Source organism: Panicum virgatum, chromosome 1N, assembly GCF_016808335.1.
Source record: "Panicum virgatum strain AP13 chromosome 1N, P.virgatum_v5, whole genome shotgun sequence".
Classification (NCBI taxonomy): domain Eukaryota; kingdom Viridiplantae; phylum Streptophyta; class Magnoliopsida; order Poales; family Poaceae; genus Panicum; species Panicum virgatum.
Window position 1 is genome coordinate 54,623,210 of NC_053145.1, and position 26,487 is coordinate 54,649,696.

The following is a 26,487-nucleotide window of genomic DNA, read 5'->3' on the forward strand; positions in this document are numbered from 1 at the left end:
CTCAGAGCTAAGTCAAAATGGAGCACAATGCTACAGAATTTACAAGGAAACTACTTTGAAGACTCCAAGTGTGTCCTTGCCAAGAATGCACGGGATGGAATCATGGAATGGACGAAAACAACAGCCTTGACGTGTCGACCGGGTTTAGCCTGCAGGGGTTTACTGGTACTTCTTCCACCATCATATCGGATGGGCCACAAGCCCACAACGCGCTTGGTCTCTCTCCGCCTCTGAGGCCTCGGCGGCCGGCACGTAGTGCACTTTTGAACGGAACTCAGCTACAGTTTCTCTTCAATTTCATCACTCCACAAAGACAGGACGATGCTGGTACAAACGTACAGCACTGACTGATGCTGCGCCAGCTGAATTCTTACACCACTAAGGCCGTGTTTAATTCTTTACGTGTAAAAATTTTGCGTTGGAATCTTACTAATTTAAAGTACTAAATGAAGTCTATTTACAAAACTTTTTGCATAGATGGGTTGTAAATCGTGAGACAAATCTAATGATACTAATTAATCTATAATTAGCAGATGTTTACTGTAACATCACTGTTGCAAATCATAGATTAAGTAGACTCATTAGATTTGTCTCGCGATTTACAGTCCATCCATGCAAAAAAATTATAAATAGACTTTATTTAGTACTCCATGTATGTGTTCCAACATTCGATGTGACGTTTTTTTTTACATTTATGGAGTTTAAGATCTGGTGCCTAAAAGGGCAATCGCGGGATGGCAGTTGACTTTGACCGTTGGGAACGGCCAAGTCTCCTGATTTCGGGAGTGGGCACGCGCAAGAGTGCAACTGCAAACAAACTGAAATCGCAATCCTATTCTTCCCCGTCTTCAGTCCCGGGAGTTGATGGTGGCGTGGAGACCTTAATTCCTTAAACCAGAATCTCTAGCCGCCATTGGAGGACACTGATCTTACACGTTGCGTGGCCACTTGGATAAACTACCGAGTTCGTCTGCTTTCGTAGATGACGCTGATGCGCGTGTTCATCCCCGACACCCGATTCATAATCATTAGGCGGAAACACAAATTGTTTTTTTAAGTAGTAATATACAATTCCAGAACCGAAACAGACAACCATCAGTTTTTTTTAAGGGATGGTGGCATGGAGCCAAATCAAATGTCCTCGGTATCTTGAGACGCTACGGGAAGGTGCCTGGCAATGTTAATTCCGTCGGAGTTGACGTGGCCGAGGTCATCAAGCCAATCCGAGCTCGTACGGGAAATGGCACCCAATGCTACATATCCAGAATTCCTTCGCCAACAGCGGCTTCAGCCGGAGCTAGGTCCGGAAGGATGCAGAGCCCCGGGGGCGCGGCGCACCGGCGGTGGGACACGTCGTCGTCGTCGCAGTACAGCTTCAGGACGTCCGTGAGCAGCGCCGCGGACATCACCGCCGGCGATGAGGTGGAGGAGGCGAGCCCGCCGCCCGTGGAGGGCAGGGTTTTCGTGGCCGTGCCCGAGGAAGTCAGGCACGGGAAGAGCACCCTGCTGTGGGCGCTGGAGAGCCTGGCCAAGGACGGCGCCGGGGTCGTGATCGCCCACGTCCACTGCCCCGCGCAGATGATCCCCATGAGTAAGCTTTCCTTGATACTCGTGTTGTTTGGACGATTGCCTGACGAATTTCAATTACTGTATCCATGAACATGAAATCCTGAATGCTGCCGCCACTTGCGGTTCCACGAAAAATTGGATGTGTTTTGTTGACAATGGAAAGCAGTTAGGACCAAGCAAAGTCTGTACACAGCTACAACCAGCACAACTTAAAAGGGATTTTCTTGTTTCGTCATGCAAATTGTAGTCACTGAGAGTAAACATACCTTGACTTTCTTACCTGCTCGTTCTTTGTTAGCTGAGCTACTAAACTTGTTTTCACATGTCCGAAAAGGCATTGCCATCTTCTGAATTCGTGCCCCATGGTTCATTCCTCTGAAAGCCTGATAAATCGTCTCTGCTGCATGATTGTCGGCATGAAAAAACTACGAAACTATTATGCATTGAAAGAAACAGGCATACATGCTCTAAAGCCATGAAACTGGCAGCAGTTTTAAGACCATAATTTTTTGCCATGGTACAGTAAAAAATTCTTCAATGATGATAAATACTGCTCAAGAGTTCAGACTTCACTGAATTGTCCTTATATTCTGTTATTTCAGTGGGGGCAAAAGTTCATCACACGACGGTGAATCCGCAACGGGTTAATGACCATAGAAAGAAGATGCGAGCAGAGGCAGAGGAGAAACTAGATGAATATGTTAAGATGTGCATAAGGAAAAAGGTGCTCTTCCCCACCTCTCTTGCCATGAATAAAACTAATGAACCACCTAAACCGCCCAGCAACACAGGAGAATACAGTGAATGCATATATGCCTTAAATGATAAATTGCTGCCACATTACCTTTTATAGGTCAGCTGCGAGAAACTAATAATAGAAAACGAGGATGTTGCTAAAGGGCTTGAAGAGCTTATTTCCCTTCACGGCATCACCAGGCTTGTCATGGGAGCAGCTGCAGACAAACACCACTCAAAGTATGAATCACACCTGATGATTAGAGTGTCTTTCTCATGTTTATATTTGGATTTTGGTAGTTTAAAGTTGCAAAACATCATCAAACTATATTCCTTATTAGTGCACAAGTTATACGTGGCAAAGTTGGTCCTGCTATCTAATAATTGTTCCCCTATTGTAGGAAAATGAAATCACTTAAATCCAAGACGGCACTCAGACTGATGGAGACAGCAGCCTCATCGTGTAAGATATGGTTTACTTGTAAAGGCCATCTAATATGCACCAGGTATGATTAAGCTGAGAAGGTTTTTACCTGCCTAAGATATAAACTATTTTCTGGAACATTAAGTATCAGTGAAGTGTCAATCAGTTGGTGGTCCAATTGTGATAACACCTGCACCTTGAGGCTAGCATCCATAGTTTGGGCTCCACTAAAGTTAAATGTGGTTATTTGTGAACCTTCTTGGATTTGACCCCATAACATCTCATTTATTTGATTCTTAACTTGACTAATCAACTCCATATCACTACAAAATAGCTATAGTTAATGTCAGTAAAGTTCATTGGAAAAAGAACAAAAAAGGGGATAAAATCTGACCTCTGAATACTGCAGGGAAGCAAATACAACTGTTCCTGCCATACCAGCATCACCTGCATTCACAAATGCATCAAACTCCTCAGTAACCAGCGTTATTAGCCATCTGAGATCAGTTACAATCAGTCATTCACACTCAGAGAGCGAGGCATCAAGCTCAAACGGAAGTCCAAGGCATGATCTGATAAGATCGAGAACAGAAGTGGGGTTGTATCCCTCTCTAGAAGCTATCAGCACACCGTCTCGGCTACATGAATCCTATGGCAGGCCTACAAGTACATCAAGGAGCTCTATAGATTCCTGGAGTGAATTTGGGAGATTGCAGAACTCCTGGTCTGATCCATCAAGAAATGACGATGCAGTCACTACCTCTGGATCAGCAATGCCACATCAAATGCAAGAACCTGACGATGAGAATTTCTCATCCCCTTCTCATGAGCTGGTACGTATCATAAAGAAGAATGACGATTTAATAAAAACTCTCGAAAATGAAGTATAACTGAGTACTGAAATAAGTTTGGTACTACACAGGAGAATCCAGTTGATGCTAATATATACGATAGGCTCACAGAGGCTCTCAGTGAAGCTGAACTCTCTAAGAAAGAAGCATATGAAGAATCAAACAAACGCCGAAGAGCTGAACGAGATATGATTTCAGTTCTTCAAAAGGTAAGGTTTCTCCCTTATTAATGATTGAGATTGCAAATATCAAACCAACGGACCAACCAAAGTCATACACTAATTTTACAGACAAAAGAGATAGAAAACTTATATCAGCATGAGATCAGGCAGCGAAAAACAACTGAGGAAACGCTCATGAGACAGGCACAAGAGATTGAAGAAATGGAAACACAGCATCATGCTATCTCCAATGAACTACATGATGTCAAGGAGCAGAAGTTCACTCTAGAGCAACAAATAAAAGAGATGGCATCTGTAATCAAAGATTGCGAAGAGAAGATGGCGGCGAACAAACACCTTCTCGATGTGCTGCAAACAGAAAACGAGAAGCTGCAGCAAGAACGAGACGCTGCAGTGGCTGAAGCTGATGGCTTGCGTCAGAAGAATGACCAGAAAATTTCAATGCCATTGCCAGCTGAAACACTTAATACTGAGTTCTCCTACTTTGAGCTAGAACAAGCAACCCAAGGCTTCGAGGAAGGACTTAAGATTGGCGAGGGTGGATTTGGAAGCGTCTACAAAGGGTTCCTCCGCAACACAACAGTTGCTATAAAGTTGCTGAATCCGCAAAGTATGCAAGGACAGTCAGAATTCAACCAAGAGGTGATGCAATTCATCAGATTATTGGCTTCACTTCATACAATCAAATAGGCAATCATGCCTGACCCTTGAGTGACACCATTGCAGGTTGCTGTCCTCGGTAGAGTGCGGCATCCAAACCTTGTCACACTGATTGGCTCCTGCCGGGAGGCGTTCGGCCTGGTTTACGAATTCCTCCCCAACGGCAGCCTCGAGGACCGGCTCGCGTGCATCAACAACACGCCGCCACTGACATGGCAGGTGCGCACCAAGATCATCTGCGAGATGTGCTCGGCCCTGATCTTCCTCCACTCGAACCAGCCGCACCCGGTGGTCCACGGCGACCTGAAGCCTGGCAACATCCTCCTCGACGCCAACTTCGTCAGCAAGCTGGGGGACTTCGGCATCTGCCGGCTCCTGAGCCAGTCGAACACCGCCATGTCCAACACCACCAGGTCCATCACCACAAAGCTCCACCGGACGACCACCCCAAAGGGGACCTTCGCGTACATGGACCCGGAGTTCCTGTCCACGGGCGAGCTCACGCCGCGGTCCGACGTGTACTCGTTCGGCATCATCATCCTGCGGCTCCTGACGGGGCAGCCGCCAAAGAGGATCGCAGAGGTGGTGGAGGACGCGATGGAGCGAGGGGAGCTGCACGCCATCCTCGACCCCACCGCGGGGGACTGGCCGTTCGTGCAGGCCAACCAGCTGGCGCACATCGGCCTGCGGTGCGCGGAGATGAGCCGCCGCCGGCGGCCGGACCTCGCGGGGGAGGTGTGGAAGGTGGTGGAGCCCCTCATGAAGGCCGCCTCGCTCCCCGCCGGGCGCCTGTCGTTGGCGCCGTCGCTGGACGATGCCAACGCGCCGTCCTACTTCGTCTGCCCGATCTTCCAGGAGGTGATGAGCCACCCCCACATCGCGGCGGACGGGTTCACGTACGAGGCCGAGGCCATCATGGGGTGGCTCGACAGCGGGCACGACACGTCGCCGATGACGAACCTGAAGCTCGAGCACTGCGAGCTGACGCCGAACAGGGCGCTCCGCTCGGCGATCCTCGAGTGGCAACAGCAGCAGCAGCGGAGATAACCATTTCGGAAGCGCCCATGCAGCTCCGTGTCTTGATCCTTAATTGCAAATGTAAATTGTGTACATAGTGTTTGGATTCTATGCGTCAAAATTTGTTTGAATTAGGATGAAGAAAAACAATAAAAGGCAAAATTCTTTAGTGTTCTGGAACAGTGTGGGGTATCAGATTTTGCAATGCCAAGGCTACCTTGTAAATCGAAGCGGAATGACAACAGACTTACCTCTCATAGATTGTTAGTGCAATCTGATCCGCCTCGAATAGGCAAATCCCCCAGGAACATCGGCTGACGGCTGGGAGCCTGGACGCCGGATCGAGCGGCGTCACAGCAAGGCTACTGGGCCAACGACGACGGAGGAAGCAGGTCGTCTGACAGGCGCCCATGGATGGGGGAAGAGCGAGCAATGTTGAGTGCTCTATTCTATTTGTGATGAGTGAATTATCAACCGTGCGGTGTGATCGTGCGCTTGGTCTTTGGATTGCAGGTACACGGGCGTCGAGTGTTGACGGGGAGCTGCCGTGGAGGTGCTGTGGCCGATGAACCGTGCGGTGGACGGCGGTGAAGGGCAGCCGGGACCGGAGCTCGGACCGGGCGGCAGATGTGGCGTCCACTCCTGGATCGAGGGCGCAAGCGGCGACGGAAGACAGGTTTCTTGGTTTGCGCCACAAAACCAAGGAGACGGACAGCGGTTGAAGACGCCAAGTCGTGGAGGCACGGGCGTCGGTCTCGGAACTGACGGAGGCGACGGGCGTCGACGGCGTCTAGGGCCTCGCTGCGGGCGAGGAGGTGACAGGCGTCGGGCGGCGTCTAGGGCCGTTAGAAGGCAGAGGCGGGAACGACGTCTAGGGCCACGGCGTGGAGGCGGGAATCTTCCCGCGCGTGAATTTTTGGCGGTTTTCTCAAAACCGGCCACCTACCCAGATTTCGCGGACCCTCCAAAACCGCGGACCAGTACTTCGTCGACGTGGCGGCATCGCAGCAAAGACTTCGAGTCGAAGAAAGAAGCTCCGCCGTCGATCGAGTCTGTACAGCGGGCTGCTGCAGACCCGACCGGTCTGACCGGTCTGGCCGCAGCAGCTGGGTATAAAAACCCCTACCAGGCCGTGGCTGGTTGAGTCTCTTGAGTCTTTTGTTTTCTCTTCGTTTTTCCTTCTCCCTGCCTCTGCTCCAGGTTAGGGCCAAGGACTCCAATGCAAAAGAGGGTTAGGGTTTAGCTAATCTCTCAATTTTAATGGGTAGGATGACGGGCAGATGGCTCTAGCTTTGTATAGGTGAATTCCTCTGAAACTTATGAATGAAATCTTGTTGAGTTCATCTATGTGTGCTGAGTATTCGTCCTCCCCTTCCTCTCTTGCATTTTTGGCTTGATTTCCTCTCTTTTGGATGATTCGTGTGTAGAGAAATCGAGCCCTTGGATTCGTGTTTTGCTGGACTTTTTGTGACGATTCCTATGCATCTAGCCTAGTGCCAAACCCCCTGGAATCGCGAGTTCACACGAATAGGTTTTGTGTTCTTGAGAAAACCCCAATCCACTTTGATCTTTTCCCAAATTCTCGAGATACTTTAATCTTTTGGGTGAGATCTCTTGGGGATATGTTCACGGGACCAGTGTGAAGATATCCTCCAAGTTTCGCTGGATTTGGACTTCTTTTGATCAGATTTGCCTTTTGAAGCTTTGGTCTCGAGCTGTCTGGAAGGGACCGGTCTGACCGGTCTCTGAAACCGGTCTAGATTTTTGAATTCCAGCCCGACCGGTCTGACCGGTCTGTGATAGCGGTCAGACCGGTCTGACTCAGCAGTGCTGCTTTTTGAGGAGTTTTTTTTCCAGTATTGCTTCCGTGAAGTTTTCTAGAGTGTGCTGCTGTGAGATAGCTTGTCCATAGCTATTCTCTCATACCCTAGGTGAAGGGTTTGCGGTGATTTTGGGATATAGGCCGACGGATCAATTTCAAGAGAAATTTTGATCGGCTCCCATTCACCCCCCTCTGGTCGCCGATTCCAGTCTCTCAATTGGTACCAGAGCTTGGTTGATGTTTTCAGTACCTTAACCGGTTCGAAAACCACTTGGCGACCATGGCGAGTCTTGGAAAGATCCCGGTATTTTTCGTAGATGATTATGCCTACTGGAAGGTTCGCATGAGAGCCTTCTTGCAGAGCATGGGAGCCGAGGTCTGAGATATTACCAATAACCAGGCTTACATGGTGCTTGCCGCTCGGGTCACTCCTCTTCAAGTGACCGAGCACGAGGCTAACGCCAGGGCTGTCAATGCCCTGTTCGCTGGCATTTCTCGTGCGGAGTTCTCACGCGTCCAGGGTTTTCAGGAAGCCCACAAGATTTGGACGTGCCTTGAGAACTACCACGATGGCACACCTCAGGTCAAGGCCAGACTATTCGAGACTCACCGGCGTGAGTACGAGAACTTCACACAGGAGCCGGGAGAGAGCATTGACTTGATGTTCAGTCGTTTTCAGTGGATTGTGAACAAAGTCAATGCGAATAGATCTGCTAATGCCCTTGAGTACACAGAGCACGAGAAGGCCCTCAAGTTGTTCTACGCACTTGACCGCTCTGTGTGGGATCTCAAGGTGAACACCATCATTGAGTCTGCTGGCTATGAGACTCTGACGGTGAACGAGCTTTTCAGCAAGCTCATGGCCACAGATGTGGATAACCAGACACGAGCCAAGCTCAATGGTGCCCCTCCTTCCAAGAGCATCGCTCTTGTGACTGGCCCAGGTGGATCGAGCTCTAACGCTAACTCTGCTCTTGGCTTTTCTCTTGCCTCTTTGCCTTCTGTTACAGATGAGCAGCTGGAGACGCTGGGCGACGACGACTTGTGCCTCCTCATCAGCAAGTTCTAGCGCGTCTACCACAACAGGCAGAGGAAGAAGAACCCCGGGTGCTACAACTGCGATGATTTGAACCACTTCATCGCCGATTGCCCCAAGAAGTCTGGCGGTGGCCAGAACAACCACTTCGACTACTACCGCCACCGCGACCACGATGAGGGAGGCTCCAACAAGGAGCATCGGCGCCACAAGCACCGCAGTCGTGACCGGGGAGGACGCTTCGACAAGGAGTCGCTCAAGAAGCGCTTCCAGTACAAGGCCAAGAAGCGCGAGAAGGCCTTCCTGGCACAGCTCAGCGACCTCGACAAGAGCTCCGACACCGACCGCTCTTCTTCACCGATCTCCGACGACGACGACAAGAAGAAGAAGAAGCGGGACAAGGAAGCCACCGTCTTCATCGGCCTTTGCTTGGCGGCCGGTCGGCGCAAGGGTTTCTGCACCATGGCGGGTGAAGCCGATGGTGCTCGTGCGTCTTCAGGTGGACATGCTACACTGACGCACGCCGACTCTTCTCCTGGATCCGAGAGTGATTCAGAGGTAAACTCCACGATCGACCTGCTAGATACAGAGGTTAGGGAGTTGTACGCCGCTCTCGACAACCAGAAAAGGCTGCTTAAGGAAGTAGCTAGAGAGCGTAGAAAGCTTAGGGCTGAGCTGGCTTGTGCTAGGGAGAAATCTAGTGAGGATGAGTGCGCTGACTGTATATCTCACATGAACGATCTTGTTGCTCTCCGTGCCAAGCATGATGAGAACGTAGCGAACTTAGATGTTGCTAGGACTTCGCTTTCAAACGTGTCTCATGAGCTCGCTAAGGCCAAGCATGAATTAGAACTGGTTAAGGACGCTCCAATTGTTAGTGATGTGCTTGAATGCGATGAGTGCCCTATCTTTAAGTCCGATCTAGCTTCGTTGCAGTCCAAGTTTGCTACTGTTGTGTGCGAGCTTGAGGAGATGAAGTCTAGGCCAGTTTTGCTTGGTGCTTGTAAGCTTTGTCCCACGCTTAGGTCGGAGCTAGATGAGAAGAACGCTTTGATCAAGTCTTTTGGGAAGACTAAGGTCGTAGAGTCTAGCCCACCTATTGACTGCTCTATTTGCCCTGGTTTGATTGCTGATCTGGATAGTCTTGCGGTAGAGAAAGCCAACTTGGAGAATGAGAATACCTATCTTAGGGCGATTCTGAGTTGGGTTTCTAACAGTGAGCCGCAGTTGGGCATGATGATTAAGTAGTTCAAGCGTTGTGATGGATTTGGGGTCGGTTACACATACACGAAGTCAGACTTTGACAGGTTGTATGGTAAGATTGGCAAGGCTGCTGGAAATACTGCTAGCACGAGCACGCAGCCTCAGCTTGTTGACCCCGCGGATGGTGTGCTTAAAGAACCACCGAAAGCACCTCCGCAAAATCAGGTTTGGGTTCCAAAACCCAATGAGCTGAGGAATCCCCTCGACACGCTCCCTACTGCCGCAGCCTAGGTTGCCCAGAAGAAGGGGGCTGCTCCTCCCCGTCCGCAGGCTAGGCCTTCACCTCCCAAGCGTGAGGTGAGGTACCACTGCGAGTTCTGTGACAGGGAAGGTCACCTGGAGGAGTTTTGCTTCAGGAGGAAGCGGGTTGTGAGGCGAGAGCAGGAGAGACGGCGTGGTGGTAGGCAAGATGCTAGGGCGCGCCGTGTAGGTGGAGGTCAGGGAGACGGTGGTGGTTACCGTGCTCCAGCGGGTGGTCGCTTTGCCGGTCGTGCTCCTGGTCGTATTCAGTACGGCTATGGACCACGGGACCGAGGCTTTGAAGGATGTTTCGATGCTCCACGCTTTCCTCGCGGTGGTGAGTGAATTGTCAACCGTGCGGTGTGATCGTGTGCTTGGTCTTTGGATTGCAGGTACACAGGCGTCGAGTGTCGACGGGGAGCTGCCGTGGAGGTGCTGTGGCCGATGGACCGTGCGGTGGACGGCGGTGAAGGGCAGCTGGGACCGGAGCTCGGACCGGGCGGCAGCTGTGACGTCCACTCCTGGATCGAGGGCGCAAGTGGCAACGGAAGGCGGGTTTCTTTGTTTGCGCCACAAAACCGAGGAGACGGACGGCGGTTGAAGATGCCAAGTCGTGGAGGCACGGGCGTCGGTCTCGGGACTGACGGAGGCGACGGGCGTCGACGGCGTCTAGGGCCTCGCTGCGGGATAGGAGGTGACGGGCGTCGGGCGGCGTCTAGGGCCGTTAGAAGGCCGAGGCAGGAACGACATCTAGGGCCACGGCGTGGAGGCGGGAATCTTCCCGCGCGTGAAGTTTTGGAGGTTTTCTCAAAACCGGCCACCTACCCGGGTTTCGCGGACCCTCCAAAACCGCGGACCGGTACTTCGTCGACGTGGCGGCATCGCAGCAAAGACTTCGAGTCGAAGAAAGAAGTTCCGCCGTCGATCGAGTCTGTACAGCGGGCTGCTGCAGACCCGACCGGTCTGACCGGTCTGGCCGCAACAGCTTGGTATAAAAACCCCCCACCAGCCCGTGGCTGGTTGAGTCTCTTCAGTCTTTTTGTTTTCTCTTCGTTTTTCCTTCTCCCTGCCTCTGCTCCAGGTTAGGGCCAAGGACTCCAATGCAAAAGAGGGTTAGGGTTTAGCTAATCTCTCAATTTTAATGGGTAGGATGACGGGCGGATGACTCTAGCTTTGTATAGGTGAATTCCTCTGAAACTTATGAATGGAATCTTGTTGAGTTCATCTATGTGTGCTGAGTATTCGTCCTCCCCTTCCTCTCTTGCATTTTTGGCTTGATTTCCTCTCTTTTGGATGATTTGTGTTTAGAGGAATCGAGCCCTTGGATTCGTGTTTTGCCGAACTCTTTGTGACGATTTCTATGCATCTAGCCTAGTGCCAAACCCCCTGGAATCGCGAGTTCACACGAATTGAAGGTTTTGTGTTCTTGAGAAAACCCCAATCCACTTTGATCTTTTCCCGAATTCTCGAGATACTTTAATCTTTTGGGTGAGATCTCTTGGGGATATGTTCACGGGACCAGTGTGAAGGTATCCTCCAAGTTTCGCTGGATTTGGACTTCTTTTGCTCAAGATTTGCCTTTTGAAGCTTTGGTCTCGAGCTGTCTGGAAGGGACCGGTCTGACCGGTCTCTGAAACCGGTCTGACCGGTCTGGATTTTTGAATTCCAGCCCGACCGGTCTGACCGGTCTGACTCAGCAGTGCTGCTGTTTGAGGAGTTTTTTTCCAGTATTGTTTCCGTGAAGTTTTCTAGAGTGTGCTGCTGTGAGATAGCTTGTCCATAGCTATTCTCTCATACCCTAGGTGAAGGGTTTGCGGTGATTTTGGGATATAGGCCGACGGATCGATTTCGAAAAAAATTTTGATCGGCTCCCATTCACCCCCCCTCTGATCGCCGGTTCCGCGCCGCCGGCGCGTCAAGGGCAGGGCAGGTTGCCGCCGCGGTCCGCTGCGCCCGACCGAACGAGGGCAGGGAGTCACGGGGTATATCTGGTGGAAGGTTGATAAATCATTCATCTTTAAAGTTCATTTGATCTCATTAGCTGGTGCAATCATATTCAATATTTTAATAGAATTCATTCGACATTTTCTATAAACAAGTTCAACATTTGACTTCAAAATGTTGGAACCGTAAATACCAAATGTTGAAATTGAAATAACGGAGCGGCTGGGGCGGCGGAGCAGCAACGACGACGGGTCAGCGCGCGGCGGCATGGCATGGGAGGCACGGCGGCGGGGCAGAGAGGGCCGCAGGTGGTGCCTGCGGGGGTCGGTGGCGGGGGCACGAGAGGGAGGCGCGTTGTGAGAGATGGTGAGGGTTAGGGTTTGGGTGTGTTGATCCAACGGTTCTAGATGGTTGTACGAATCTCAAACACTGGAAGATGGGTAAGAAAATATCTACCGGAAGATATATAGGATTGGCCGGGAGTCACAGGCACATATGTGGGCCGACTGCTCGGGCCGTGTTTGGTTTTGTGTAGCGCAAGTACTGTAGCAAACTTTGATCAATAATTTGAGGTACTAAATAAAAGTATTTTACAAAATTAACTTCACAACCTCTGCGCTACTTCGCGAGACGAATCTAATGAGGTCTTTGACCGCACGATTAGATGATAGTTACTGTAGCATCACTGTAGCCAATCACGGATTAATTACCGTTATTAAATTCATCGCGAAAAATTACACCCATCCGTAAAAAAATTTTCTAAATAAATTTCGTTTAATGCTTCATGCAGATAAAATTCTCTCGTAGCACAAATAGCGCTACTTGCAACCCAACGAGGCCTCGGTCGCTACTGTCTGGAAGCTCATGTTAGCTTTTATCGTACAATTCACTCCTTTTTAGTTACGGCCCGCGTGGCTCCAGATTACGGGGTTGCTGGAGGTGGTCCAACATACTTGCGTCAGCGTCTCAGCGCATACTCACGTCAGCCCAAAATAAAATGGGCTAACCGTTTGTCTTTTTTGCGAGTAAGCTGATTGTTTATTTTTTTTAAAAATTGCTAATTGTTTGTTCTGAGAACAAGTAAACGAATTGCAGTTGACTTAATTCATTCAGGTCTTCTCTACTTCCGGACGGGGAAACACGCAAGGCTGGAGAGTAGCGTTGCCTTGTCGACGAAGAGTTGAAGAAATCGCAGCGATTGGGGCATCTCGAAGTGCTCATACTGCATATCCTCCAGCTCATCAGCCTCCGTGCTCACAGCGGCTGGAAAAGCCTTGGAATGGAGCGCGGCGCCGGTGGAGCGCACAGGCAGGGGAGCCCGGCGGCGGGGGACAGGGTTTTCGTGGCCGTTGACGAGGTGAACGGGGGCAGCACGTTGCTGTGGGCGCTCCGGAACCTGGCCAAGGAGGACACCATGATCGCGGTGGCTCATGTCCACTGTCCGCCGCAGAGCATCCCCGTAAGTAAGTATCCCGTTGACGATGCTGTTATGTGCTTCTTTTGCTTGAGCAATGAATTCAGATCCACGGTTCAGGATTCTGCTGCCCCTGTGCGTTTCGGGCATCGTTACCTTCTCAAACAAATGGATGTCCAGAGGCTTGGGCTTAGAAGCCCATGCCAACGACAATGAGTTTTGAGTCAAAACTTTTGACACTTCGAATCTGGATGGTTCTAAATCCTTAAGAATTTTACCCCGTGAGTTTACAACAAAAAACAAAGCGAAAGAATTGTTTGTAGAGTCAGAAATCCCTATGGAATGGTTGTTCCATACGAATTTTGAAGGGTTTTAATATTTTAACATGAGGTCCAACCTAACCCAAACGATTGTAACTAGAGTTTTATGTTCTTTCCATATAATTCAAGGTATCACGGCATTCCAATCTTATTATTTTTCTAATTAAATTCCACAAAATTACAATAATTTTTACTAAATTTCACAAAAACTACCACTTCTAGTGCTCATTTCACAAAACTATTACTACTTTTTTTATCTCAAAAAACCCAATATTTTGGTTCTATTTAAACCTGTCACATAGTGTAATACAGGACGACCTGAAATGTGTGTAGTTATATGAAATGGACATAACAAGTGGTAGTTTTGTGACAATTAGGCTAGGAATGTGGTAGTTTTGTGAAATTTACAGTATGTTTTTCTTATTCCAATGTTCTGAGAACCCCGAGTTTCAAAGAGCCTAAATTATCATGTGGCGGCCACACAAATTTCATAGGAATTTCATAAAATACAAAAGAAGAACGTTGGCCTAACTACGTGGCCTTAAAATAAATAATAAGCTACTGTTGCATGCCGTCGAATTTCATGGAGGTTGTTCGTGATCCTAAGTAGGTGACAAAGAAAATTTGACTTTTATCTGCTTTAAAAATTGATTTCTATCTGTTTTATTTGAGCACCTAAACTGTGACACTTCTTCTGCATTGTCATATGTCGAAAAAACAAATCCTACCATATGACCAAGAAAATTTCACATCTCATAGTACATTAACTCAGTCCATTAAAATGTATAACATGTAAAGAGCGTAGGCTTCTTTTCCCTTCCCAGGGCTCTTATCTCTCTCCATCCAAACAAATGGAATTTCATCCGAATATGAGGTAGTGAAAATTTCTCTCCATCCTGTTTCAGAAAAAAAATTCTCTCCAGAGCTTCAAGAGATTTTTTTTGTTTTTTTTAAAAAAAATCTCATTCTGAACAAATTGCCTTCTATTGTTTCAGCGGGGGTACAAGTTCATCATACCAAGATGGATCCACAAGTGGTCGACGCCTACCAAAAGAAGGAGCTGGTGAGGGTAGAGCAGAAACTAGATGAGTATGGCCTGATATGCAGAAGACAAATGGGACAAAAGGTCAGATTACCCTCTTCTCATCTTCTGTAGTGCCTTCCTCCTGAAACAATCAACTAGCACATTCCAAAATGGAAAGATTAAGAATACCAAAATTCCATGATTTTCTATTGTCATTGCGGTTTGGCAGTTCCGTTGTTGGAAAGTAACAATTGTAAAGGATGAAGTTGCCAAAGGGCTTGTGGAGCTTATTTCTCTTCATGGCATCACCAAGCTTGTCATGGGAGCAGCACCAGATGAACGCTACTCAGAGTATGGATCACAACTCTTTTGTCATATCTATATCTATAATGTACAAGTTAAAACAATTGAAACTTTTTCTCACTAAGATTAGGCCCACCGTATTCTTCACGGAGGTCCCATTGTCAGGCCAAAAAGTTTGACGAAAGGGGATTGGGACTTATTTTTTTGATAGAAGGAAAACATTTATACCGAAATGCTAATGTTTTTTACACCTGCAATTTTCTATACCAACCTCTCACCCCTTGTACCCGCGTATTACTTTTCTTTGACACATATTTTACTTTCCTACACATGCACTCACCAATAATTTGTGTCATTATTTATTTTGGAAACATAAATAATTAACATCAGCGTTTTATGGAAGGAAAAGAAAGACGTGTATATTTTTGGAAGGAAAATAAATGACATCGTTGCTTGATGGAAGGAAAATTAAATACGTGCCATGCACATCTTCCAATTTTGGATAGTAAGCACGAGGATATAATCCCACAAACAATAGCTGATATAACTTCTCTAGCATCTCGGTACGGGACAGAACACAGAACACTCGTAGAATTTAATTTCACAAGCATTTTACCAACCTCAATTTTTCATTACTCATTGATATATTGTGCTGTTGTGCCAAAACATTAGGTGGAAGTTTAAGACAAGCTAAGCTACGCATCTGTGAAAGAAAAATTTCACAGAAAATAAGATCAGTATCCAGATTGGATATTTAGATAAAGGATGTATTTGGACGTGTATTAAATATACGAAGTAGGATCTTGGAATAAAGTCAAGAAAACAGTGCCTAAGGAAAAGAAAAAACATGTGATTATAAGTAAACAAAAATGCTCAACTCTGTGAATTTTAGTACTTGTCATTGCATTATTCGATTACAGGTCCTTTGAAGGAACAAACTTATATGTACCTTGACATATATTTGTTATACAATCAAAGACAACAACAAGACTTTAAAGTTGCTAAGAAAAAAGTGAAAACCCCTAAAACTCTAACAAAAAGGTTGGCTCTTAACTTTTTTTCCTTGAATATGCAGGAGGACCGCGTATTACTGCATAAATAGGTAGAAAGTATGTTATACAAAAACGCACAGCAGGATATGCTAGTACTCAAGCACTCCCCCTTCGACTAAGATCCTATTACATGAATCAGAGCAACCTAAAGAAGTGAGTTCTCCATAGTCGATTTACACTGAGAGCAACTCCAAGAGACTCACTATGCATCCTAATTATTAGAAATAGAGATTTTGATGGAAAAATAGCCTCCAAAAGCCTCTCTAAGTGGTTATCCAAATATAGCCATCATCTATTCCGGATTTCTCGCTAACCAAAGATAGATAGCGAAAATGGCTCTCTAGAGTGTAAACAAGATATAGAAAAATTGTTAGAGAGTGAAGGTGTATAGAGAGCGATTTTTCTGTACATAACTCTCCAAATGATAATTTAGAGAGTAAAATTTAGAAAGACTCTTAGAGATGCTCTGACAGACAACCTTTCCAGAAAAAGAAATAAAACGAGTGATCGGAATCGTCAAAAAATAGAACTTGAAAGAATGGTCGAGGATGTAAATGCACATATGACATTTCACTCTTTATGATAATATGTGTGTGAAGGAAAAAAGTGAAAGAATAAAGCGGAACAGACGCTTCTCTCAAGATTTTTTTTTACTGAGCTATGAAAGGCTTGATCGATCCAACATTGGCTCTGCTCTTCTTTCTCCAGCATTGGTTCTTTCTCCATAGTCGATTTACACTGAGTGCAGATAACCTAATGCGGAATCTCCCGTGATCCAAAGGTTGGCTCTTAATTATGTGTACCGTAACTATAAAGATCTATATGCCACTGATCTCTGGGTTGATTTACTCTCTTTCATAGAGATCATTTTACTTTAAGAAAGGAGATAAATTCAAACTTGGTTTCTCTAGTCTTTCAAAAAAAAACTTGGTTTCTCTATCTCCATCTTCAATAAACAAAAAAATGCAATGCTAAATGGATTGATTTTATAATAAAAGTTTAGAGTGCATAAAAATAGTTAAGAGTAAGAACCATTAAAAATAAATATTGGATAACTGAGACTTTTATAGGTATTAAGCTACTTTGTGCTGACCAATTAACTTATAAGTCCAAGCTGATGGAGAAAGGCTCCCTCACATGTCTATAATTGATCAGTGGACCCTAAAATCCATTGACTTTATGCTTGAATTTCAAATAAACCCTATTGTGAAGGTCTCTAAACATATTAAGAAAACAGCTATGCAAATAATTGTCACACCCTGAAATTTTTGGATTTCAGGATGTGATTAAAATTAAAAAAAATCAATAATTTTCTCATAGTTTTAAAATTTTCTCAACATTTATTTTTCTTCACAGAGAATTTAGTGTAAAAGAAAATAAATATTGGTGGTTTTTCAAATTAAATGATGTTGTTCTTCTGGTGATGTATTCATGTCACATGCATAGTGTTGTTGAGTGTGAAAACCTTTCAAAACGTGTTCTATCATCAAAATTTCTTCCCGGGAATTTTCTGGATTTTTCTGGATTCTTTTCCCATTTTCCCTAGAGCAAACTCTAATTTTTAGAGGCTCTTCCAAATCTTCTCATGAGCTCCAAATATTTTATTTGAGTTCGTTAGGTCCCAATATATTTCTAGGATTTTTCCTAGAATTTTTGGGCCATTTGGAATATTTTTCGGACTTTAAATATGAATTCTAGATTTTTCTAGAATTATTTTAATTTCGAAAATAATTAATTCCGAAATTTTAAATGGGCTAAGTCTATCAAAAATGCATAAATCCCTAATGGACCTCAATGGGCCCATTCATGTGTTCCCTAATGGGCTAAAGGCACGTAAAGCCCATTAGCATGGAAGGGAGGTTTAATACCACATTGCTAGTTGATGTGGGATGGCGAGACTTTTCTCTCTATATATTAAACCAACCTCTCATGGCAATTTCACACCAAAAATATAGACTACCCATAGGGAGGCTCCTTGTTTGGGAATCCCTAAAATAATCTTTTCCCCAGAATCTCACCATCCTCCGCATCCGTACATCTCCGGTGAAATCTGACACCACCCCAGTGCTCAGCTCGTTGTCCTCTTCGTCGTGGTGTCTTCCTTCTCGTGAGTCATCGCCATTTCGTCGTCGACCCCATGCCTTCTTCCTCGACTCCGACGATTTCCTTCTTCTCCGGTGAGCAACTTCCTCCGTCTTTTCTTCCCTCTCTCTCGCTCTGCTCCGCTCGGTCTTGTTCGCCGTCGCCGCCATCCGCCATGCGCCGCCGCGAGCTCCGCTCCGCCCGCTCTAGCTCTGCGCCGCCGCCAGCCCACCCCAATCCACTCCCGCCGTCCGATTTAGATCCAGCGGCCCAGATCTAATATGACCCGAGTCAACTAAACCAAATACCGTTCAACCGTGGTCAGTTTTGCAAATAAACCCCTCCGTTTTTCCAAAATCAACCCTCCGTCCATCGCAGTTCAAAACTATTTCTGTTTTAGTCCAAATCTTTACGGAAAACACCCTGAGTTTTTCCAAAATAGAACCCGCCATCCTTAGTGCGTAGTTTTGCAAGCTAGCCCCTGAAGTTTAGGTTTAATTATGTTTAGGTCCCTGGTTTCTTCAGATCTAGCCCCTGGAAGCCCTGTTTCTTCACAAATAAGCCCCTAGAACCTTGTTTTAGCCATATCTTTCACGTTTCAACTCCGTTTTCAGCGATTCTTGCGCTCACGTGATCCTTGCAACGTGTGCGATAGATTTATAACCTTTTTATCCTCTGTGAGCACACTTTGTTGTGTCTTACAAATCTTTTCTGTTAGTCCTTAACCTTTTTAGTTAATCACGACTAGATCCCTGAAGCATCGTTTATCCCATAGAATCGCCGTTTTAGTTCCGTTTTTCGCGTTTCTTGCGCTCCCATAACCATAGCAGTGAGCCCTATCCTTTAGTACGTTCTTTTAAAGCCTTTCTTTGTTTTGGTGTATTGTTCTTAGAGGTATCTTGTTGTTTGCTTTGTATGTTGCCCGATGATTGCTTCGAGTAGAAGGATCATTGTTTGAAGATTGAAGATCAAGAATTCCAAGTGAGCAAAAGTTGAAGAGCAGTAAGAGTAGCTTTTCGTTGGAGAAAGGCAAGTGACCCTAACCATTTTTCTATCTATGCTTATTTACAAGAGTAATATGATGATTTAATTGGAACATGGAGAACCACCCAAGAAAACAGTACAACCACAATACTATATGGCTCTGGTCTTGGCTGATTAATTAGAGACTCTAGCTTGTGACAGTCTTACCGAAAGGGCAAGAGGGGATGCATCGACGGGGTATAGCTCGGTCCTCTTGGGACAATTGGTATTGTTTAATGGTCCTTTGGCAAGGTACCACCTCATTAGGACAGTGTTATGACCGCTTTGACTTGAAACCTTAGCGGATTGTCATGGGTTAGGGAATCTTTGTAAAGGCCTCGTAGCGTCCCTATGCAATCACACCTCGGAAGTGTGGTATTGTGCCTAGCTAGCACATTGCGTGGTTGGGTTCAAAGTTCTTCGGAACTTTTACGCGAATTGTGGTGAAAGTGTACAACCTCTGCAGAGTTAAAACTAACCGGTTAGCCGTGCTCACGGTCAAGAGCGGCTTGGACCCTCACATGATTAATAAACTTAAAGATGGATTTAAATCATTTTCTGGTTATTTTTTGTGGCCTTGCTGAGTACCAACCATAAGTGTACTCACCCTTGCTTACTGCTGCTCAGAAGGAGAAGGTGTATAAAGATTTCTGAAGATGTTGTTGAGTTCTAGGCGTACGCAACCCCCAGTCGATTGCCTGTGAAGTTTGGAGCCTTCGTTTCCAGGATAAGCTGTAAACTCTGATAGTCTTTTATTTGTTTTAGTTTTTTTTCGTGATACTGTTACTGATTATTCACTTATGATGTCTCTATATGTATGAAACTTGATCCTGGCATACATATAGCTATGCATTTGGTTTTGTCCTTGAAACCGGGTGTGACAGAAGTGGTATCAGAGCTGTATCGACTGTAGGACGTAAGCCTAGATAGCAATGGTCACTTCCTAAGATCTATTTTGTCACAAAAGCAATTCCTATTTTACCCTTGACCTCTTTGGTGAACATTCTCACTCCTTGACCATTTTTATTTCTAAATCAGCCTTGATAACTCACCTTTCTCTACTGACTCTCTTTTCATTTGCACTTCATTATTTTGCAAATGTTAGATCCTCAACTCTTGTCTATTTATTTATTTTCCTGGATCACTCCTTGATTATGATCATACCTCCCACTTGATGTATGATTTTCCAATTGCATCCAGCTCACCTTCTTTTGATATGCTGGTGAAATTGCCCCTTGAATTTCTTTTTAACTTACCTTTTTGGACCTATCTCCCCTTTGCTTTATTCACAATGTGCTCAGTGTCTCTCCTTTCTTTCCAAGAAAATGCCGCTTTGGATTCATCCCTTGATTTTTGATTCCAAAGTATCTTTCTGACTCAAAAATATTTAGATAGATCCATACCACGTATCCTAATGCATGTCCAAGTCATCTGAAGAATGGAGCTGCTAGTTCATCATGAGGAGTCAAATTGAAGCAGTTGGAAATTGTACCACCTGCTCACATTCCTGCTCATATTGGATGAAGAATTCAGAGCACCACCACAGAATCAAGCCTTAGTAAGATTATGACATTCTCACTATCACTGCAATCACAAAGGTGGATCAACGCTGGACAAGCTGAAGGAGGCATGTGCCATTAATGCTGAAACTGAAAGAAGACAACCATGCTTAGGAGTACCCCTTGCAGCCCTATTAACAACGATTAGCATCATTCCTTGACTGTGTTGTCTGGTGGAATTCTGTGTTTGCATGATGATGTTTGACTTTATGATCTTGTTTGATTCGTTTCTTTGTAATGATTGTTGATGTATTGTGGGTCTTCTACCTACAATGACATCAGTTGCCTAGATGTGTTCTTCTTTTATACCTCCCCCTCCTTGTTATCCTCTTTCTACCTAATCCTTTAATGGATGTCAAGAAGGAAGTTTATGGCAACACTCATCTACAATGATCGACAAATGAAAGAGGCTGAAGACAAGAATGCTCTCTTTTCCTTTCTGTTACCCCCATATCTGTCTCACCTCCTCCTTGATTTATTTAAGTTGCAACCACCAAGAGTTTGTGAAGATGATAATATGGACGTTACCTTGATACTCGCTTTTTCTTTCTCTCTACTGACCTTGTCCCTACCACGCAACCAGATGGTGAGCCCCAGCAGAAAGGAGAAAGAAGACATCAACATTCTAGCACAAACTCAAGGAGTACAAGCAATGGTTCCAATCAGGGTCAACAACCAACAGCATGTTACAGAGCAAGCCGCCTCTCGTAGGAGCCACAACCCTGTTAGCAGTGATAATCAAGTCCCAACCGGTCTGCCAGCGTTTGATAGAGAGAAGCTATTAGCTATGCAAGCTCGTGTCCTACGAGGAAGGTTGTAGTCTAAAACACCAACCCTAAGTAACATAGAGATGACCAAGGCAGAAGTCCCCACCGGACCAGTAAAGAGGCAAGTTGCTGAAGCATGGAACAATGAAAAGCGTAAGAGGAACTATGAAGCATCAAAGCCACTAATAGAGGAACAACACGAGGATAATAAGACTTCGGGGACATATCAGTGTTGCGAGCATTATGGTCGTCCGTGTCTCCAAGAGGATAGTTTAATGACAGCAGAAGCAAGACAACGTTAACATTCAGATATCAAGAGAAAATTATCCACCCAAGATTCAGTCCTAGAAGAAGTCGCCCAAGATGAAGACAGTACTCAGACTATAAACCTAGAGGATTGGAGTACCTCTTCCAAAGATCTTCAGTCTAAAAGAAGCAAGCGGCCTAAGAAATAAATTGGTAAGGCAAGCCAAGAGAAGGGCCAACGAAGCCGATGAAAGAATGGATGGTTAAAGTAGGAGTTAGACTGAGTATCCATAAAGTGTTTGATGTGAGTTGCAGAGAATAAAGAAGCATATCTGCAGAGGTATTGTAAGAGGAAAAGACCAAGAAGAAAATTTAATATGTGTTGGATGCTATCCACCGAAACATTTGTCTCTTGCTAGCCTTGTGAATCTCGGGACGAGATTCCTTTTAAGGGGGGTAGTTCTGTCACACCCTGAAATTTTTGGATTTCAGAATGTGATTAAAATTAAAAAAAAATCAATAATTTTCTCATAGTTTTAAAATTTTCTCAACATTTATTTTTCTTCACAGAGAATTTAGTGTAAAAGAAAATAAATATTGGTGGTTTTTCAAATTAAATGATGTTGTTCTTCTGGTGATGTATTCATGTCACATGCATAGTGTTGTTGAGTGTGAAAACCTTTCAAAACGTGTTCTATCATCAAAATTTCTTCCCGGGAATTTTCTGGATTTTTCTGGATTCTTTTCCCATTTTCCCTAGAGCAAACTCTAATTTTTAGAGGCTCTTCCAAATCTTCTCATGAGCTCCAAATATTTTATTTGAGTTCGTTAGGTCCCAATATATTTCTAGGATTTTTCCTAGAATTTTCGGGCCATTTGGAATATTTTTCGGACTTTAAATATGAATTCTAGATTTTTCTAGAATTATTTTAATTTCGAAAATAATTAATTCCGAAATTTTAAATGGGCTAAGTCTATCAAAAGTGCATAAATCCCTAATGGACCTCAATGGGCCCATTCATGTGTTCCCTAATGGGCTAAAGGCACGTAAAGCCCATTAGCATGGGAGGGAGGTTTAGTACCACATTTCTAGTTGATGTGGGATGGCGAGACTTTTCTCTCTATATATTAAACCAACCTCTCATGGCAACTTCACACCAAAAATATAGACTACCCATAGGGAGGCTCCTTGTTTGGGAATCCCTAAAATAATCTTTTCCCCAGAATCTCACCATCCTCCGCATCCGTACATCTCCGGTGAAATCTGACACCACCCCAGTGCTCAGCTCGTTGTCCTCTTCGTCGTGGTGTCTTCCTTCTCGTGAGTCATCGCCATTTCGTCGTCGACCCCATGCCTTCTTCCTCGACTCCGACGATTTCCTTCTTCTCCGGTGAGCAACTTCCTCCGTCTTTTCTTCCCTCTCTCTCGCTCTGCTCCGCTCGGTCTTGTTCGCCGTCGCCGCCATCCGCCATGCGCCGCCGCGAGCTCCGCTCCGCCCGCTCTAGCTCTGCGCCGCCGCCAGCCCACCCCAATCCACTCCCCCCGTCCGATTTAGATCCAGCGGCCCAGATCTAATATGACCCGAGTCAACTAAACCAAATACCGTTCAACCGTGGTCAGTTTTGCAAATAAACCCCTCCGTTTTTCCAAAATCAACCCTCCGTCCATCGCAGTTCAAAACTATTTCTGTTTTAGTCCAAATCTTTACGGAAAACACCCTGAGTTTTTCCAAAATAGAACCCGCCATCCTTAGTGCGTAGTTTTGCAAGCTAGCCCCTGAAGTTTAGGTTTAATTATGTTTAGGTCCCTGGTTTCTTCAGATCTAGCCCCTGGAAGCCCTGTTTCTTCACAAATAAGCCCCTAGAACCTTGTTTTAGCCATATCTTTCACGTTTCAACTCCGTTTTCAGCGATTCTTGCGCTCACGTGATCCTTGCAACGTGTGCGATAGATTTATAACCTTTTTATCCTCTGTGAGCACACTTTGTTGTGTCTTACAAATCTTTTCTGTTAGTCCTTAACCTTTTTAGTTAATCACGACTAGATCCCTGAAGCATCGTTTATCCCATAGAATCGCCGTTTTAGTTCCGTTTTTCGCGTTTCTTGCGCTCCCATAACCATAGCAGTGAGCCCTATCCTTTAGTACGTTCTTTTAAAGCCTTTCTTTGTTTTGGTGTATTGTTCTTAGAGGTATCTTGTTGTTTGCTTTGTATGTTGCCCGATGATTGCTTCGAGTAGAAGGATCATTGTTTGAAGATTGAAGATCAAGAATTCCAAGTGAGCAAAAGTTGAAGAGCAGTAAGAGTAGCTTTTCGTTGGAGAAAGGCAAGTGACCCTAACCATTTTTCTATCTATGCTTATTTACAAGAGTAATATGATGATTTAATTGGAACATGGAGAACCACCCAAGAAAACAGTACAACCACAATACTATATGGCTCTGGTCTTGGCTGATTAATTAGAGACTCTAGCTTGTGACAGTCTTACCGAAAGGGCAAGAGGGGATGCATCGACGGGGTATAGCTCGGTCCTCTTGGGACAATTGGTATTGTTTAATGGTCCTTTGGCAAGGTACCACCTCATTAGGACAGTGTTATGACCGCTTTGACTTGAAACCTTAGCGGATTGTCATGGGTTAGGGAATCTTTGTAAAGGCCTCGTAGCGTCCCTATGCAATCACACCTCGGAAGTGTGGTATTGTGCCTAGCTAGCACATTGCGTGGTTGGGTTCAAAGTTCTTCGGAACTTTTACGCGAATTGTGGTGAAAGTGTACAACCTCTGCAGAGTTAAAACTAACCGGTTAGCCGTGCTCACGGTCAAGAGCGGCTTGGACCCTCACATGATTAATAAACTTAAAGATGGATTTAAATCATTTTCTGGTTATTTTTTTGTGGCCTTGCTGAGTACCAACCATAAGTGTACTCACCCTTGCTTACTGCTGCTCAGAAGGAGAAGGTGTATAAAGATTTCTGAAGATGTTGTTGAGTTCTAGGCGTACGCAACCCCCAGTCGATTGCCTGTGAAGTTTGGAGCCTTCGTTTCCAGGATAAGCTGTAAACTCTGATAGTCTTTTATTTGTTTTAGTTTTTTTTTCGTGATACTGTTACTGATTATTCACTTATGATGTCTCTATATGTATGAAACTTGATCCTGGCATACATATAGCTATGCATTTGGTTTTGTCCTTGAAACCGGGTGTGACAATAATGGGTCTAAAATGCTAGTTATCATTAATTACTTTTAGCTTAGATGGTCAAAATATTACTTCATCAACAAAATGAAGACACTGTCAAATTTGTATGCAGAGCAGATATGTTTCTCAGTATTCATATCAATCAAGAGAAAACATGGGCATATCAATTACCAAAAATAAGTTTGAGCGAGTTAACATTTCGTAAACTGTGAACTCCAGCGCTTTATTTTCCTGGAAAGGTCCCTGGTCTGAGACAACACGCAGACTGATGCAGGCAAGCAACACGTGCAAAATATGGTTTACTTGCAAAGGACATTTGATATGTACCAGGTAAGGCTAAGCCAAGCTGCATATACAAGCTACTGTCTTAGCCTTTTAAATTTTAATATATTTAAATGATTATATCGGTGAAGTTCATTGGAAAGTACATGAAACTTTTTTAGACTCACTTGTTCACTGTGATAGGGAAGGAAATAAAAATTATTTTGCAATACCACCATTACCAATTGAAGAGGCACTTCGTGAGGCTCAGCACTTAAAGGAAAAAGTATCTGAAGAAACAAACAAGCGCCAAAAAGCTGAACTGGATCTGCTTTCTGCTCTTGACACGGTAAATATTTATTTTAGGAATTCATCATTCAGGATGCGAAGTGAGTTCATCTATGAAAGATTTACCAAATACTATGTAGATCACTGAGTGGAGAATATTGCATCAACATGAGAGGCGCCAGCGGGAAGCAATCGAGGAACAACACCTGAGAGAGAAACAAGAAGTTAGAGAAATGATAAAACAGTTTGAAGCAGTTTACGATCAACTAGATGATGCGCAAGAGCTGAAGTTGCGCATGTTAGAAATGGAGTCTGCTAGAAAAGATCACAGGGAGGAGCTGGCAATGAACAAGTACCGTGTTGAAACGCTTCAGGAGGACAACAAGAAGCTGCAGCAAGAGTTGAGAAGGTGCATAACAGAAATGCAGTCCGCTAGAAAAGAACACGAAGAGGAGTTGGCAACGAGCAAGTACCTCGTCGAACTGCTTCAATCAGACAAAGAGAAGCTGCAGCAAGAGCTACGAGCTGCGTTAACTGAAGCTGAAGACTTGCGCGGGAAGAGCTTGCTGTCATCAACATCTGAGCCAGATAACACCTCTCCGCCATCGTACTTTGTATGTCCAATTTCTCAGGTGAGTTACTTAATACGGAAATAAATCGCGAGTTTCCTTCATTCCTTTCTACGACGATAGATGGTTCAGATCGGAATGCGAAACATGGTTTCATATCATTATCATGGATGATTTTCAGGATGTGATGAACGATCCACACGTTGCAGCAGATGGGTTCACCTATGAAGGCGAGGAAATCAGGGGATGGCTCGACAGCGGGCACGACACATCGCCCATGACGAATCTGAAACTCTCTCATTTCGTGTTGACCCCAAACAGGGCGCTCCGTTCGGCGATTCTCGAATGGCGGCGGCAGCAGCAGCAGCAGCAGCAGAACTCGACATGACCGCGTCGCGAACGCGCCTGGCCGCTCCTTGGGAGTGGGATCCGCGGCGGCGTCTCGGGCAAGTCTCGGTCTGCACACTCCCGATCCTGATACAGAGGATAAGGTGTGTAACTGAGACTGCGAAGGGCAAGATGATCACTTTACACGTTCGGTCTCAGTGCTTTTAAACCGTTAAATTGTAACGGAAGGTGGACAAAATGGTATAGCGAATAAAAAATATTAACACCATGGTACACAAGTGCGAATAAATTTTT

The 26,487-nt window shown here is 45.3% G+C and overlaps 2 protein-coding genes and 3 long non-coding RNA genes across 6 annotated transcripts; 2 read left to right on the forward strand and 3 right to left on the reverse strand.

The window, feature by feature from the left end:
- Positions 1 to 1,087: 1,087 nt before the first annotated feature.
- LOC120656732 lies at positions 1,088 to 5,843 on the reverse strand. 2 transcript variants are annotated; one of them, XR_005667975.1, is made up of 4 exons: positions 5,690 to 5,843; positions 3,123 to 3,175; positions 2,414 to 2,522; positions 1,088 to 1,952 (listed from the first exon to the last, which is right to left on the reverse strand). It is a non-coding gene; the product is annotated as an uncharacterized LOC120656732 (long non-coding RNA). The 2 variants fall into 2 exon arrangements; XR_005667974.1 differs by having other exon boundaries at positions 1,088 to 1,969.
- Positions 1,274 to 5,693, forward strand: LOC120656731 (U-box domain-containing protein 33-like). Its single transcript, XM_039934917.1, has 8 exons — positions 1,274 to 1,591; positions 2,172 to 2,293; positions 2,423 to 2,544; positions 2,706 to 2,810; positions 3,138 to 3,561; positions 3,651 to 3,788; positions 3,870 to 4,403; positions 4,488 to 5,693. Exons 1-8 carry the CDS (start codon positions 1,312 to 1,314, stop codon positions 5,466 to 5,468), a joined length of 2,706 nt encoding a protein of 901 aa, XP_039790851.1. The 5' UTR covers positions 1,274 to 1,311; the 3' UTR covers positions 5,469 to 5,693.
- A 7,024-nt stretch (positions 5,844 to 12,867) lies between the features above and the next one.
- Positions 12,868 to 26,438, forward strand: LOC120656733 (U-box domain-containing protein 36-like). Its single transcript, XM_039934918.1, has 7 exons — positions 12,868 to 13,206; positions 14,473 to 14,603; positions 14,731 to 14,852; positions 24,947 to 25,057; positions 25,193 to 25,337; positions 25,417 to 25,908; positions 26,027 to 26,438. The coding sequence occupies exons 1-7, from the start codon at positions 13,023 to 13,025 to the stop codon at positions 26,231 to 26,233; spliced, it is 1,392 nt and encodes a 463-aa protein (XP_039790852.1). The 5' UTR covers positions 12,868 to 13,022; the 3' UTR covers positions 26,234 to 26,438.
- LOC120656737 lies at positions 14,222 to 14,737 on the reverse strand. The gene is made up of 2 exons (XR_005667986.1): positions 14,495 to 14,737; positions 14,222 to 14,373 (listed from the first exon to the last, which is right to left on the reverse strand). It is a non-coding gene; the product is annotated as an uncharacterized LOC120656737 (long non-coding RNA).
- LOC120656736 lies at positions 25,280 to 25,769 on the reverse strand. Its single transcript, XR_005667985.1, has 2 exons — positions 25,633 to 25,769; positions 25,280 to 25,482 (listed from the first exon to the last, which is right to left on the reverse strand). It is a non-coding gene; the product is annotated as an uncharacterized LOC120656736 (long non-coding RNA).
- Positions 26,439 to 26,487: the final 49 nt, after the last annotated feature.